Raw genomic sequence first — 16,844 nt, forward strand, 5'->3', positions numbered from 1 at the left:
AAATATCATTAAAGGTAGAACGGGCATCATTAAAAAAGCAAATAAATGTTTTAAAAATATTTCACATCCAACAGCTACACGTGTTGCTTTTTAGACGGTTTCAAAGTCAAAAACATAAATAAGTGTTACGTGGCCAAAACTGAGGTCTGGTAGACCTCCGCAAACAATTTTACTGTTGAGTAGTATACAATAAAATATTAAAATGAATTAATATGAAAATAAATTAAATATGAATTAAATTGTTATATAAGCAAACACAGACCGGAAGTTCATGCCAGGCGAGTGCGTCCAATCACATCGCAATAATTACAAAATTGATTAATTTGTGTATTTATTAATTCTGTACTTTATTTATTAATATCTGTCACTTTTTTTCGACATTGACACCAACAAATAAATCACCGACCACATACTGACGTAATCCATGTGTTTTTATTATGAATTTTTTGAACAGATTATTTCTTCAGACGGTTATCAACAACAATCAATATAATCCATTTGTAAGTAGAATTAACCGTCAATAACAACCGTTGTGTTGTTAATGTAAGTTTATCCATTCTTAATATCACACTGTAAAACAACAGGCCTTTATTTACTGACAGGTTTCCACTGTACACTTACACAGACAGAGAGATAGTCACGGGAAGAAAGAAAGAGAGAGAGTGCGAGCAGAAGGGAGGAAAGGGTGGCACAGTTGTACATTCAGAAACCAAAAAAAGCAGTGGCAGTATACAAAGAGTGAGAAGACAGAGAAGGAAAAGAGGACAGGTGGGAAAAGAGAGACAGGTGTATGATGAAAGGGATGATGGGAGAGGTGAAAAAGAGTGATAGGCATAACAACAATGTGCCTTTCTGTTTCACTGTGATTCATATATTGACGAGTTCTTAAATTACACATTTGAACACACAAATAAATAGACATTCATCAAGCCAATCATTACCGCTCTTAATACTAATACTATTATTGTCATTATCACTGTATATTTTACCAATAGAGATATTAGAAAAAAATAACTAGCCTATTTGAAAGTGCAAAGAATGAACAAAAATAATGGAACCGACAAACAAAAAGTGATAGTAATAGTCCTTTGTATATACATACATTTAAGTACAATCAAAATTGCTCAGGTAGAGCTAACATTCTGATACAGCAGAGGGCATTGCACTGTACTGTGAGGTGAGAAGAGGAGCACAAAAGATCTGCAAGTTTGCGTAAAAGTGATCCTGCTATTGGGATTTAAAGAAAGCAATCGCCTACCTATCTGTAGTCTATCGATAATACTAAACACCTTTACCGACTAGTCCTCTAAATCTGTACATGTGAATTTCTTAGAGGAATGTATCAAGAGATAGATTGTGCAGAGGATTAACAGCGTCTGAAGTTGTTGAGTTTTGTACTCAGTATGCTGGGCTCCAGATGTTATATTCTTTTAAAAATGATGCAACTTGTGACCTGATTCTGAAACGATTCTGATATGAGTTGATCATTTACAGAGTTGTGTTTGATACTGTCTAGTGAGCACATCAAGGGATGTAGGATGAGTGACTATATAATTGTGCCATTTATAAATATTGGGATTTGGGCTAAGAGTGGCAAAATGTTAGTCACACATCTGAGCAGGAGAGTATTCATTGTGCATTGCGTTTGTGGGAGCGTACATTCCAGAAAGAAGCATTGCATTCACAGAGGCTGAGATCCCATAATTGTGTCACAGGTTGTGTAACAGGTGTTGAGTGTGTGTGACATGTTAGTAGTGAATCCTGTATTTTGTGTAAGTGGGTGTTTTTGAGTATCTTGGAGTATCTGCTCAATAGCGCCGGGGGGCGGAGTCTCTTCCCTCTTTCTTGATGATGATTCGTTGGTCATCACTGATATCGTCAGGCGAGTCCACTACTTCTTCCTCATCATCGCAATCTCCTTCAATATCAGCTGCAATGCCCATGCGGTTCTCATATGACTAATGAGATAAAAACGGAGATGTGTAAATAACAAATGCCACGTTATCAATAATGCTGATATGCCTCCTGGTGGATTCTTACCTCCATAGGGTTTACAATAATGGTGAGGGCAGAGTCATCCCATTGGTTACTGCCCTCTTTGCCTCCACCTCTTGCTCCTTCACCACGTCGGTGGATGGAACGGATGCGGAAGACGCCAAGAATCACCATGACAACCAAAAAGCCCACACACACCATGATGATGACAGTTGCAGCTCCGGGAACAACTGCATGTGGGTGTGAGAAGGAAAGAAAGAGAGATTAATATTTTTAAATCTTTGAAGGAGTCTTATCGTGACACATGATAACAATTTTCCTTGACATTTGGGACATGTCAGATAATGTTTCCTAAACACCACAAGTGGCTGACAATATAATTATAGATCTTTTGCCTTCATTTATATAGTTGAGTGACGACACAGTAAAGAGAAAAGTAGGCTCACAGAGACCAGGTTCGGTCATTTTTGCCTCTGTGAGCCAAAAGCCCTGACATGTCTATAAGCATTCAATGTCATTTATTTTAAACAAGGTTCCTAACAAGGTCCGCTTGTACCAGAGTTGCGGTGTGGGTTTGGGAGTGTGTGTCCACTAAGTTCTCCAGTGTGGTGGGATGGGTGGAGGAACTGCTGCTGAGAAGCCAGAAGATGTGACGGATGGTACAGACTGTCCAGAGAATGCAGGAAGTTCACCTGTGTAGTGCACGAGAGAGCAACACAAGAGTGTAAGAAATGTATAGAAGTGTGAACCACAAGTGATGTTGGTCATGAAGTGTATGTATTGGGTGTTGTTTTCTGTTGGTTTCTTACTTCTAGCGTGAGCTCATTGCTGGTGTAGCGTCCGTTCATTTCTGAGCAAGAGAGGCGAAACCTCCTCTCAAAACGGGCTGAGCCCTTCGCTAACCGATACCGAATGGAGCGCAATACATCCTCATACACAGAGATGGACTCAGCCCCTGAAAGAGCGAAATAGAAAGATTTTTTTTCTTTTGAAATATAAGATTATACTCCAGACTTAAACATCACTAAATATGGCCATGTAAATACAAATTTGGATTGCTTATACATCTCTTAAACCTTTAAAATTAAAAAACACAAATTACCGGTGATGGCAATGTAGGCCATTGTGTTAATGATGTCCAACCCCCTCTCTTTAAGTGCCTCCATGTCGACCAGAAGCTCCTCCCTTTCTGGGTTAAGCTCCTCCCCCAAGGGCTGGACTTCACACCCATCCAGAGTGTGAGCCACTGCATCTGACATCAGCGCTGAAAACCCCCCCCAAAAAGAATGAATAACATTCTCACCCTTTGGCCATAGCGAGATTAGAGCAAAGTTCTGTTTCCTGTATTACACAAGCTCAAAGCTACAGATAACAGAGAGCTGAGGCTGAAGTGAGAGAGTACAACAGAGGAGTATATAGATTAACCTGAGGGTAGATAAGAAATTCCATCACTTGCTTTGCTTTCCCTTCATATCGATAGCAGTACATATTTGCAACGACATTGCACGTTTTCTTCAAAGTAAATATAGATCTATTGTTTTCATTAATGAACACAATCCATCTTGGTTTAAACTCCATTCAAAGCACCATTCAAGAAAACTTGGTTTAATAATTTTATAATACAGATGTCTTTAAAAACTTTACCTCCTCCTTCCATGCCCTGGGCAGCTATGTTAACAGCATGAGACAAGGAGCAGACAATGCGAAGCTCGGGAAACAAGGGGACCCCTTGAGGTCCCTCAAATTCAGCGGCTGGACGAGCCAGGTGTGGACCAACCCCGGAGAGAGAGATCTGTGGGGCATCAGGCTGGAGCACGACCAAGTAACCCTCCAGCTGTCTGAGAGACAGACAGCTCTCTTCACTGAAACACCTGCAGAGGGCCAATAATGTCAGATGGATCATACCATCATTTGCAGGGCTATTATGATACGATTTGTGTGTATAAACCCTGTTTGTACAAACACGTGTGCATGTGTTTCGGAGTATGTGTGCCAATAAATCTGTTCACTGTACGATGTACAGCTAAAAGAGCCCTGTCAGAAGATCTTAAAGACCTTGAGGATGAAAGAGGAGTAAAGCGGGATTTATACTCGAGGGACGGACCTATGCCGCAACCGCAGCCTGACGCGCACCTCTCCAAAAATGTAACAACGCGTCAATTGGTCTGTTCAAACCCCTCGCTCAGGTAAAAAACTCTGCGATAGAGTCATGTTTACTCAAACGCATTTCTGGATGAATTATCCAAGTAAAATATTTGTGCTTCTGTAATAAACTCAAATCTGCAACAAAAGTGACTGTTAACTTGCCGCTATCAATGCTTATGCGTCTCAAGCAAGCTCTTCTTCGACTCTTGTCTTGTTTTCACAAGCAACACGCGGGTGGACACTAACGCCTAGTGGTCATTGCCTGTAGACGCGGACATAGAAATATTAAATAAGAAATATTAATTAAAAAAAACGACACGTATGGCATAGAGGCTATGGCATAGGTCCGATGCTCGAGTATAAATCCAGCTTTAGAAAATCTACGAGACAAGATGGGGTTTGACCATTCATTTAAAATTGTGTTCTAAAATGAACAGGGAGCCAATGAAGAGAGGCTAAAATTGGTGTAATATGATCATTTAAGCATGTAGCTAAAAAGGATACATAAACTAATAAGATTGCTTACCTAAGAGTGGTGGACAGTTTCAGAGGACGGACGCCTGGGGTGGCAAATCGTAAAGAGTTTCTGTATGTCACCTGCTGAACAGCGCGGTTGAAACTTTCAATGTCGTCTCCCTCTAACACTAGTACAGACTGGCTTGGGTTCACATGCACCTGATAAAGAGAAGCTGGAGTAAGTGAAGTTGAACTAGTAAATAGTTAAAAGCAACTTGAGCTACTGACATGCTTGCTGTTGATTATCACACAAAATGATCTAGCTTTTAATAGCAAAAAAGTGTGTCCCGTAAGGGAATCCCATCGGGGTAATATATATCAAAGTGAATAAATGTGGGCGATTGTCTATAAATGTGTCAAGCTTGATGTAGTTATATTGTACCTTCATGCCTGAGCCCAAAGTCTCAAGATCTCCGAAATCAAGCCCCTCACGACAAGCGTACAGACACTCCACAACACTGTGTGGCTCCACATTTCCTGGACGGACGGTCACACCTGACAACAGCCCCTTGTAACCATTTACAAACTTCCCTATGGGAAAAATGAGAATACATATTTACAGTATGTATCAATTCAACCAATTGACCCACAAGGAAACATAACTAGAGCTTTGTGTTAGCTTTTGCATTAACGCAGTGTCATAATTTACTTCCTGTATAGTCACATTAACACAGAAAAATAAATGACATATAAAACACAAAACTCATTTAGACACTCAATTCAGTTTCTATTGATCTCGAGTGGCTTGTGAATAATACATCCCCAATCAAACACAAACATACACATTCTCTGTTACTATCCTCACCTGTGTCTTTGCTCTCCGGCATGGTGTTGTTCAGTATATCTTTAGTTTTCTCCTCTGGCTCTGCAGGAACGAAATAGATTAAGAGCAATAGGATGAAGAAGAGTGAGAGTAATTCTTTCATTAGAAGCCGCAGCCCAGTGTCAAACCATCAGTTGTGATAAAGCTGTTTTAAAAGGTGATTAACACAGACTAGGTGACCCAGTTAGCAGAACAGCAGGAGACTAAAAGCTTGGGCAACTGTCTGTGTCACACACAAACTATCTTACACACACACACAAACACACACACAGAGAGAGTGAGCGCCACAGCGTGTTAGAACGGTTCTGTTCATCTGAATAATAGATGGGACTAAGAGTATTAATAGCTAGCTGAATCACACAGTCTCTGAAAGAACATGACGTAAGATTTCTCCACCTACTGCCATTATACCAATACAACAGATTGAAAAATTACCCCAGCATGCTCCGATGACCAGTCTCTGGTGTGGTGCAGGGTTGGGGATAGCGCCGTTATCATGGATGAGAGCGGGGTCGAAGGTCACCCCATCCACATAGAGTGTGACAGAGGGGAACTGAACACTAAGGGACAGGTGATGCCACTCGCTGTCACACACCTGCCAGGGGTCAAAGTTCATTAGTTCATAAACTTACATCCAGATGTAAAAATAACATGGTCTACAGCAGTGGTTCCCAAAGTGGGGATCGCGACCCCCCGGGGGGTCGCGTAGTGGGGACGGGGGGTCGCGAGATGATTTACAGAAACTTAATAAAAAAAAAAAAAAATTGTATATGTTAAAAAAGGTAGTAATGATGCGAGTATAAATTTAGGATAATTAAAATAAACTGGAAATAAAACTTCCCGACCAATATGACTGGATAAAGTCACCATTTAATGTAACCACGGAAAATAATCTGGCGTCAGATATGGAAGATGCGCTGATAGAACTGTTCGAGTTCTGGGTTTCTGTTGCGCTGGAATATCCACAGTCGTCGAAAGCCGCGTTGGATGTACTCATGCAATTTGGCTCAACGTATTTATGCGAAAAGACATTCTCCGCGCTGACATTAAGAATAAACACAGTTCACGGTTTAACGTGGAATATGATCTGCGGGTGGAATATGATCTGCGGGTGGCGATCTGCTTTGCTCCGCGCACAGCGCCCATCCATCACATTAGGCGTTTTTTTCTGAATACAAAGTTATTGTTGTATGCGTGTTACAGGCAGCTTGTTCGTATTCTGTCTTTATTTCACAGTTATGGGATGTATTTGTTTTTGTCCGTAATTTGTTAATAAAATAGCCTGGCTTAGAGATTGTGTTCCTTTTTGTTTTAGCTCTGTCAGTATGTAACCAAATCGCAAATCCTTACAAGCTGTTGGAGGAAAACACAAAGATGAGAAAGGAGGGGGAGGAGGGGGGGGTCGCGGGTCGTCAGCAGTCTAATATTGGGGGTCTTGGTCTGAAAAATTTGGGAACCCCTGGTCTACAGTACTGTAAACAACACAAGACTCTCTTCCAAACACACTTGCAAGCTTCAAACTGGATGTTCTTCAGTAACTTAGCAACCGAGTAAAAAGACTGGTCAGAGCTAGCTCACCTGTTCCAGTTTCCAGAGAAATTTGACAGGTCTTGCAGCTGACACATCTGGCCAGTAGAAGAGAGAGAGACGACACCCGTGCACGGATAGGGAGTAGTGAGAGTACGAGTCGTCTGGAAATGAAACAAACATTCGGTTAAAAAGAGCACCTTGTTTAAATTAAACTGTGAATGGATAAAACCTGACAAAACAATGCCATAATTAACAAAATAAAATGAATCTAAAACAACTATTTTTAGGTAGTCTAATGTTTTTATAAACAATTGTAACATAGAGGACAAAATTATCTATGTCTGTCAAGCAGCACAATGCAAAAAACTAATAAAATAAAAAATTGAGAGAAACAGATTGAAAGACGTCCTGTTGGGTAGCATGTACCATTTTTTACAGTGCTGCAGATAATTGTCTCCTCCTCTTTCCTGGTTCCTCTCGCCTGATTGGTGGTTGGCTGAGTGCTGGCTCCTCCTCTTCGCATCCACAGCTGCAGGGTGAAGTGGTCACCAGATACCATCGAAGCAACTGATTCTGGTATTACGGCAACGTGGGTGGAGCCATTAAAGGAGAAGACCAGAGATGAATCAGATGACGGTAGCGTTGGCAGCGCAGCAGTCCAATTGGTTGCAGGGGACGGAGGTGGAAGAAGGTCGACTTCACCTCTCACAGCACCTAAACACGATAAAAAACCAACACAAAGAATAACAGTCCAAATATAGTATGAAAACACAGCTGGTGTTAAAAAATTCCAACTCTGACCAGGGAGAACTTATAGAGTATGCCATTGTTTGAGAGGATTTGCATTCTGGGGTTTATCTGGGAGAGAATGATTTAGGACATTTTCCCATCTGCTCTAAATGAGATGAACAGTTGGTCAACAGAGACCACAAGAGATAAAGTCTATGGAGTCCATAGAAAAGTCAAATTTTCTCTAATCACTGCTAATCCTAATGAGCGTGGACCGTCGGCAAATTGTATAGTCAAGTTCAATGCTAAAGAAGTGTAACATACAAATTTTAAACATTTTCCCAGATTGTTCTGAGTGCTTTGCAAACGTACCGCAGAGCCTGCGCACAGATCGATCGGAGTAGCTGTCCCTGTCACAGCCCTTCCCAATGTGACCCGTCTGAAGCTCAACAGTGGCCTGGATGTTCCAAACAGTCTCCTCACACGTTTCCAAGTGCAGGTTAGGGAAGAGAGGAATACTGCCGGAGCCAGGAGTATACTCAATGCGCTTTGTCCATCCTGTGGTTTAAACACACACATGCTTTATTAAACGTTTAGCTATATCCATATTTCTTTTTTTATTTCAGGAAAACAATTTGACTGAAAAGCTCAGCTGACATGAATTTCTTAGAATATACTATGCCCTTGTTTTGTATGCCGACGGCTTGTACTCCAGTTGGCATGAACGTTTGTGCAAAAACCTGATGATCCGTATTAATCTCCATGATGTGACAATGTGAAAATGTCGCAATGAGAATCTTCTATACTTCTTTAAGGTCTTAACATGATCAATGTCATCAATTTATTAAATCTGTCAATATCTTAAATATTTTATTTAAAATGTAAAAAAATGTTTTAATAATTTTGAATCCAAAAAGTTTAATTTGCTCTTAAGATTTTGGCACTTTGTTATCACCCAAAAATATAAATTATGTCATCATTTACTCACCCTCTTGTCATTTCAAACCTGTATGACTTTCTTTCATCAGCAAAACACAAAAGAAGATATATTGAAAAATTGTTGGTAACCGAACACCATTGGCCCTTATTCACTTCTATTGTATGGACAGAAAACCAATGCAAGTCAATGGGGCCCGGTTAACAACAATCTTCAAAGTAACTTCTTTTGTTTTCTGTACATACAGGTTTGTAATGACAAAGAAGTGAGTAAATAATGACAGAATTTACGTTTTTGGGTGAACTATCACTTTAAATGTTGTCACATAAACACTAAACATACAAAAAATTGAATTCATCATATTTACCGATCCAGCCCGGCTTGCAGGAAGGTTTGACTGTGACGATGACCTGAGCGTCGGCCTGAGCCCGATTCTTGCCACAGTCGAATGCTGTTACCCAAAAACTGTGAACACGCTGGCGTTTAGAGTCCAGAGGCTCCGTGTTCTTAATGTTCCCTGAGGTCATGACAAAGAGGAGGGGTTCATATAATCAGAGATGACTAGACTGGAAAGGTAAGCTCTGGGAACTTGTAAAGAGATGAAAGGCAGGTACTTTGATGAAAGATGCACAAAACAGACCGAACAGCAATCTAATACAGTGGTTCCCAAAGTAGGGGTTTTGATTTGTAGTAAAGTATCCCTTTAAACATCCCCATATGTGCACGCAGATCATTTTTCAGGCTTTAAGTTTAGGATATTTAAATTTCTGGTATTTCAGTTTGATGAAATATGACCATCTGTAGCAATACTTTTACGTTTATGTTTAAAAACAAGATTTTTTAAATAACTTTAAAGTCATATTATGTTAGAATGTGTTCTTTTGTGTTGTCAATATGCGCGTGTTTGGATAGCCCTTATTAGCGGATGTGCGCAGTTGCTTGCAATAGTTTAGCCACCTCCGAGGATAGTGAGGGTCTGGAGTCCCTGGCTCTGTTATTTTGGGGGTCGTGGGCTGAAAAGTTTGGGAACCCCTGATCTAATAGACCAGAATGAAAAAGTATGAAAAAGCATCCTTCAAAATGAGAAATGAGAGAGAACAAACAAAGCAAAGAATGATGAGAGATGAAGGCCAACAGAGAACTGAAAGAGAGAGAGAGCGCGAGTAAAAGGAACATGGTGAAGGGTGACACAATAAATAAAAGGATATTCACAGAGTGGTGTCTGGTTCAGCCTGACCCAAATTACAAAAGCAAACGACACACACACAAACAGACACACACACTACAGCAGAGAATCTGCAGAGTCATGACTAAACCTAGAACTTCGTTCCTCATTTTATCTTTCTCTCTTGTTTGCCGTTCCTCGCTGTTGGTCAGGTGCTTCTTCGTCAGCATGTTACAAAATGTTGACTATTGATCGCCTAACCTAAGTCTGTCAACGGGCGCTCTAATCTGCATTGAATGGCATCAGGAAGGTTGAGTATACCTCAATATAACAAAAGCAACTGGTCATGTGAAATCAACTGCATGTCAAAGCTATGACCTGATCACACAAAGGAAGTTATTGGTAACTATACATTTAGTTAATTTAAAAGTGGTATAAGATTTATGAGTACAGTGGGGTCCACATCACATCAGTATAGTTGGGAATACATTCAGAGCACTTCCAGCTGATGAATGATGAAACATTGACAGCCAATCCAAAAACATTTGACTATAAAGAGCTTGTGCGTTTAAATTGTACAACAGCAAAGAACAAATCGCTGCTATCTGTCTGAAGCCTCGTATCTCCATATTTTGTGATTTAATTTCTTTGCCATGAATCATAACTATTATGCCACGGTCAGACAAGACTTTGAGGATGAGAAATTCGTTTGGGCGGTACTATGAAAATGGGAGGGAGCGATTCCTCTATCTTTTACATTTCTGTACACAGAGGTCACGCTGTGACGTTTTGATCTTCTATTGGTCTTACACACTCACGTTATGCGATTTAGCAGGTCAGAGTTCACCAAACTTGAACTTTGCTATGCAGCGAAATGCTTAATATCTTCAGACGGGCTTGCGTTTCCGGTCTGACGCATTCGCATGCATAAGATTTGGAAGTCAATGAAACGAAAAGTCAAGTGTGACCTCGACTAATAAGCTCTCTGCACTACCTTATATCTGCACTGTTGTATATTTCACTGGTTTGCACTCTATCTGCCATTACCTACCTTTTTTTATATCCCTGCTTGTAATAGTTGAATTTTGCATATATATAATAATCTGTATTTATCTGTATTTTTTATATATGTGTTATTTGTATGCACCATGGGTCTGACAGTAATGCAATTTCAATCCTCTATATGTATGTACTGTACATGTAGCAGAATTTCACAATAAAGCAGACTTTGCAAATATCTAACCAATAAAAATATTATTAAAAAGTGCTTGTCAACTTTGAAGCGCAATGTTTTTTTCCATTTCTTGAAAAAAAAACAAGTTTGGACAGAAAATGTTTCTGAAGGACAGCATCAAAATATAATAACATAAAAATAGTCTTCATAGTAAACATTTTGTTTTAGTAAAAATAATTCTTGATTATTTCAATGCAGGCATTGCAAAAAAACGCTCTTACCATCATTGTCAATAGTGAATGGAACGTTGGGAGTGATGATGTCATAGAAGCAGATTTGGCTATACTGAGGGGAGCAGTCAGCATCCACCGCTTCTACCCGCACAATGCGATCATACAGACGACCCTCGGGCACCGATGCCTCATATCGACGCTCCACAAAGACAGGAGAGAACTCGTTCACATCATTCACACGAACGTGCACCGTGGCCCTGGGAATACAAGCAATTTAGAAAGCAAAACGCATGCATACCATAGAACAATCCCCAACACGTATTGTATACATTTTTATATTAATATAGTTTGTCTTACTTGTGGGATTTCTTGCTGTTGGCGCCATCAGCACCCTCACCGCAGTCATAAGCCTGGATGGTGAAGCTATGCTCTTTTTGACTTTCACAATCCAGAGGCTCTTTTGACCGAACCAGACCTTCTCCAGTGGACCGGTCCAACACCACAGCCTCAAACTGTGCAGAACCGGAACCACTCGGACCATTATGAACCCTAAATCCACAGATCTCCCCTTTTAAATAGAGAGACAGAGAGATTTGATAGAAAATCATAGAAAATAGAGACTGTTTGTATATCATCCTACTTAACATTCACAACACAAGAAAATGGCCAGAGTTATGTGCGGCACACATGAAAGCATCTCTCGAGTGCTCTCCTGAAAGAAAACACTTGTCTGCCTTCAGAAAATGCTGTCACACATGACATGGCTCTATGTCCCACTGTTAGCTCAGCCTGCGAGGGGGAAGTCTGTCAGCTCTAATCCCTGTATAATTCAGGTAATTTGTGTAAACATAGCATGTCATTACCTACTGTCGCACTAAACTAGCTGCGTGGTGCATCAGTGTGAACCCCCTCACCCAAAAAAACTCCAGTGAACAGTCAATTTAAAGGGATAGTTCACTCAAAAATGAAAATTCTGTCATCACTCTAGTTGTTCCAAATCTGTATACATTTATTAGTTTGGTTGAACACAGAGAAAGATATTTGGATGAATGCCTGTGACCAAACAGTTCTTGGAACCCATTAACTAACACAGTAGGAAAAATTAGAATGGTAGTCAAATGTGCTCTAGAAATGTTTGCTGTCTTACATTCTTCAAAATATCTTATTTTGTGATAAAGAAAATGTTCCTACAATGGTGGTCAATTGGGTCCACGAACTGTTATGTTACAAACATTCTTCCAAATATCTTTCTATGTGTTCATTAGAACAACGACATTTATACAGATTTGGAACTCGAAGGTGAGTAAATAATGACAGAATTTCCCTTTAATATTACAAAAGTAACAATATGATATCAGGTATAAAAGAGCAGAAGCATTTATTATGAGTGGAAATGCAGGAATAATCTTCCCTTCTCACACTTGAGGGAAAAAGGTTATATTTACAGAATACTTGGCTTAATCTCCATTTTTTGTCATTATCAGCATCTTTACCGGCATAGTGCAGGGGTGCGTCTTTATCCAGGGCGAACAGAGGCGGGTTGAGCAGGACAGTGTTGTCGTTTTCCATGACAATTCCTTGGTACTCTGTCTCGATCCATGGCTTGTGTTTATTGGCTGTGAATTAAAAATCGCAAAAGCAAAGTGGGTGAGATCCATATGAACGACCCGTGAATCAGAATAAACAGCTATTTTTTGTGAAGGTGAGTGAGCAAAGGTTCAAAGCTGAACAGTCGCATGAATTTGCAAAAAAAATTGCCAAAATATGGTAGGAGCAGATGGTGCAATGGTTCGACCAGCTGTACATATGCATAACACGATAAGTTACAAACATACCCATACGGGGATCCACATTAACCACAACTGAACGACACAGGACACACACACAAAAACAAACACACAGCAGGACACGCCTCACTGCTTTGCAGAGTAATTAGGTGAAGAGATGTTTTGGTGCGATCGCACACCGTGAGGTATATTGCGCCTATCACTCAAGAAGAGACACACAGCTCTGAACATTCTGACAGGGACCTAACCGTACAAATCACTCAACCGCTGAGAATTTCAACATTTACGTCAGCAGAAATGTCCCAAGGCCATCACCGTCAATTTAATTTCTTTTCTATAAAGCTATATTCAAATTTGGAAACAAATTTCATGTGCTAAATGGGTCACACAACCTTTCAACGATCAAACGACAGCACTGGATCTCATACAGCTGTGCGCTGACACTGTGTGTGCATAACATGTGCACGACCACCTCCCTCCCATGTTTCCCATCTTTCTTTTTTGGCACTCATCTCTCTACCTTACTTTATCTCTCCCTCCCACCCACGCCCTGCGTACGTCCCCCTCATCCCTCACTCAGCCATATAACATTAATCTGAGCTGGATTACTCTTCGGATTACACAGCGAGAAACATCACTTTGCATTCCTCGCCCGATGGTTTCATTTCTCACACGTGCTGTTTTCACACATTAACCGGTGCTTTTCAAATGACTCTCTCGGCAGCTGTGACAGCGGATTGATAAAAATAACTAAACATGTCTCTCTTTCCATGCGAAGAAACATTTACGGCAAATTAAGAAAAATAGCATCTCTGGTGTCCTATATCCTAAAAATAGCTGGACAAGAATAGATAATCTTTCACCCTTTTCTTCAAGGACAAGACAGCCGACCTCTCTCGCTCTCTCTCTCTCTCTCTCTCTCTCTCTCTCTCTACAATATACATCTCATGTGCATACTTCATCAACATATCTACATTTGTCTAAATCAGTGATTCCCAAACTTTTTTAGTGCAGGACCCACCTAGACCGCTATAATCATGAGACCCATACAAAATATTTTTAAATGGAAATATGGGGAGAAAACACATATTCTTCCTCTTTAAGTAGAGTAGATTTTAAATAGAATAAATTAAATTTAAGCTGCAATACCAAACTATCTAATAGTAAAATATCAAAGCTTGTCATTGCCAGTCAATAACTGGACTAAACTGTTTCTTGTGTGTCATTCAACAGCCAAGTGACTTTCCACGACCCACGTCATGCCACTGTGCGACCCAAGAAGGGGTCCCGACCCCCTGGTCTAAATGATGCTGTACTTCTCACTCTCTTTCTGTTAATCAACATTCTTCTGTCCTTTATTTTGCTTTCATCTATTCAGTCAATATACAGACATTGTTTCATATTTAAAGGAATAGTTCACCCAAAAACCCAAAGAAAGATATCTGGAAGAATGTTAGTAACCAAACAGATCTCATCCCCAATTGACTCCCATAGAGCCAAAAATATACAGGTTTTGAACAACTTGAGATTGAGTAAAGGATGACAGAATTTTCATTTTGGGGTGAACTATACTTTTAACAGCCACAATTGTACAGCATTGATAGTGTAGCTTGTATTAATCTCAGTCAAGTGCAGTTGTATGGAGCTGCCAAAACAGGAATGTTAATAAACATCATCAACACAATGCTCAATATCAACATTCAAAAGGATGGAGGAGACTGACCTTTGTTGCCATGGGCAACCGAAGTCAAGCAAAAGAGAAGAAAGGAGAGAAAACTCATTCTGGCCATCTGAGGGAGGAAGGTAGAGGCAAAGGGGAAGGACAGAGGGAAATACATGCATTAACCTGATATTAAGCAGTTGAAGCACAGAGGAGAGACAGTGTGCGCTGAGACAGAGAGACAAACATGTACATGTTACCCCGAACATCACGCTGGCTTTTACTGTTTAGGTATATATTGTATGTTATGTGTAACGTAAATTAAACGTCAATCTGATATAATGTCATACGCTTAACATCATTTTTGTAGCTGAGGCCTTGCGCGGCCTTGCTCATAGACATACTCAGATAGAATACCCGTGATTTTATATTATATGTTTATTTACTTCTAATGATCAACATTTAAAATAAATGCCTTCGTATTAAAGTCATACGACTGCGCGTGAAAAATGAAAAAGAAGTCTGCGCATAATCGTTGACACGCGCTTGCAGGTGTATTCCTCGTGTGCGCGCATACGCTGCAATCACATTCGCTGAGGAGCACAGGTTTGTTAACAGCATAAATAATGCGATGATGCCTGTACTCGCGTTCCCAGCCCTGAAATACGAAGATCATTTATCTGTCATTTACACACCACGATTTAAATAAAGATTAAAGATGTAAACTTGTTTGACGGAACCCGCTGTTTCTCAGTGTTAAACAGACTGGAATTGAATATGTTATATAGCTCACATATATGTCACACATATCTATGCGACAAACACGCATCGATTTTTTTTAAGCATATGGGTAGCGTCCCGAAATTAACATGTCATCTAACGTTACCGTTACCAAGCAGAGAAGGGACTCTATATATTATTTATGACGACTATCCGATACACAAACATTAAATGAGAAATACTATTTCGGGATTAGATGTAACGTTACCTTGAGGTGTGAGATGGTACCCTGCTCAGTTTCCTTCAAGCATCCGTAATGCACCTATGACAGCCTCTGACACACGAGCTCACTGGACGCAACGGGCCTTCTTATGTGAAAAGCAGCGAAACTGAAATCCAGAAGAGCGAATACCAAGAAACCAATGCCCCCGTTTTCGGTGGGTACCGTGAGAAAAAGACGGTGGGAAAGCGGCGCTCTCTCCTCCTCCCTCCCGCGATTTCTAAACCCGCCCACACTGCGTCTCTCTCGCTCTCTTCGTCCTCACGAATTTGCGAAGGTTTGCTGCTTAATATTCATCACCAGCTCGTTGCTATTGGCGTGTACGAACGCATATGATTAATATTAATTAGCCAGACAGCGCTTATTGGAATATGTGATTTGTTGTTGTAACTGGTTAATTATAATTCAAGAATCAAACGCTTTCTATTGGATGGCGGGGAAACGTTAAATGACCTACTTAGTATTAATTAACGAATAGTATTATTTGCTTCCCGGTATGCAGTTCGTTCGCTGTAGCGTCTGGTTGGGGTATAAGGGGGGTCGCGATTAGGGGCTGGCGCATTTGATCGCCAAACTACACATTTATTCCCATTTCCACTTTATAAATTCCTGACCGCCGCGTTTGAACTCCGTCTTAGCTCCATGCACACGCTGCAAGATGACGTCATACCTACAACCCAGTGACGCCACAACCCAAAAACAGCAGAACACATGGGATCAGTGTGGTTTTGTTAAAATCCAGCATTTTAATGAATATTACAAAAACAGATTTATTTAAAATGTTTTATCTCCTTTGTACATTTGGTAGCAATAAGGCAAAAGTAGTTGTTTCTTCCCCAAACAATTATTCTACATCAGTAAAATTTGCAACCACTGGTATAAATATTACAAAACAATTCAGATGCTACAGTGAGTCCCTGCTCCCTTGGATTGTGTCTGGGTGCAGATCTGAAAAATCGCCCTCACTGAAGAGTAATGTACATTTGTGCCGAAGATCTGTATTATGTTGTAGAAAACAGATTTATGAAGGCAAATGTGTGTTAGAGTAACTGAGAGCAGACCACAAAGTCCGGAAGGCAGAGAAAGATCTGGATTTGTGATGAGAGGTACTGAGAATACAATGTTAGCAGAGCGAATGACTAAATTCACA

The 16,844-nt window shown here is 40.3% G+C and overlaps 1 protein-coding gene across 2 annotated transcripts; it reads right to left on the minus strand.

Moving 5' to 3' along the window:
- Positions 1-413: 413 nt before the first annotated feature.
- On the minus strand, positions 414-15,928 carry clstn3 (calsyntenin 3). Of its 2 annotated transcripts, XM_056763349.1 has the most exons (19): positions 15,683-15,928; positions 14,758-14,824; positions 12,741-12,863; positions 11,605-11,815; positions 11,296-11,504; positions 9,043-9,192; positions 8,111-8,296; positions 7,436-7,723; positions 7,058-7,170; positions 5,915-6,074; positions 5,462-5,521; positions 5,039-5,187; positions 4,667-4,815; positions 3,640-3,866; positions 3,098-3,259; positions 2,805-2,950; positions 2,552-2,687; positions 2,041-2,225; positions 414-1,958 (listed from the first exon to the last, which is right to left on the minus strand). In XM_056763349.1, the coding sequence occupies exons 2-19, from the start codon at positions 14,822-14,824 to the stop codon at positions 1,809-1,811; spliced, it is 2,871 nt and encodes a 956-aa protein (XP_056619327.1). In that variant the 5' UTR covers positions 15,683-15,928; the 3' UTR covers positions 414-1,808. The 2 variants fall into 2 exon arrangements, with proteins under 2 accessions (XP_056619327.1, XP_056619328.1); XM_056763350.1 differs by lacking the exon at positions 14,758-14,824.
- Between the last annotated feature and the right edge of the window lie 916 nt (positions 15,929-16,844).

The sequence above is a fragment of the Triplophysa dalaica genome, chromosome 12 (assembly GCF_015846415.1).
Source record: "Triplophysa dalaica isolate WHDGS20190420 chromosome 12, ASM1584641v1, whole genome shotgun sequence".
Classification (NCBI taxonomy): domain Eukaryota; kingdom Metazoa; phylum Chordata; class Actinopteri; order Cypriniformes; family Nemacheilidae; genus Triplophysa; species Triplophysa dalaica.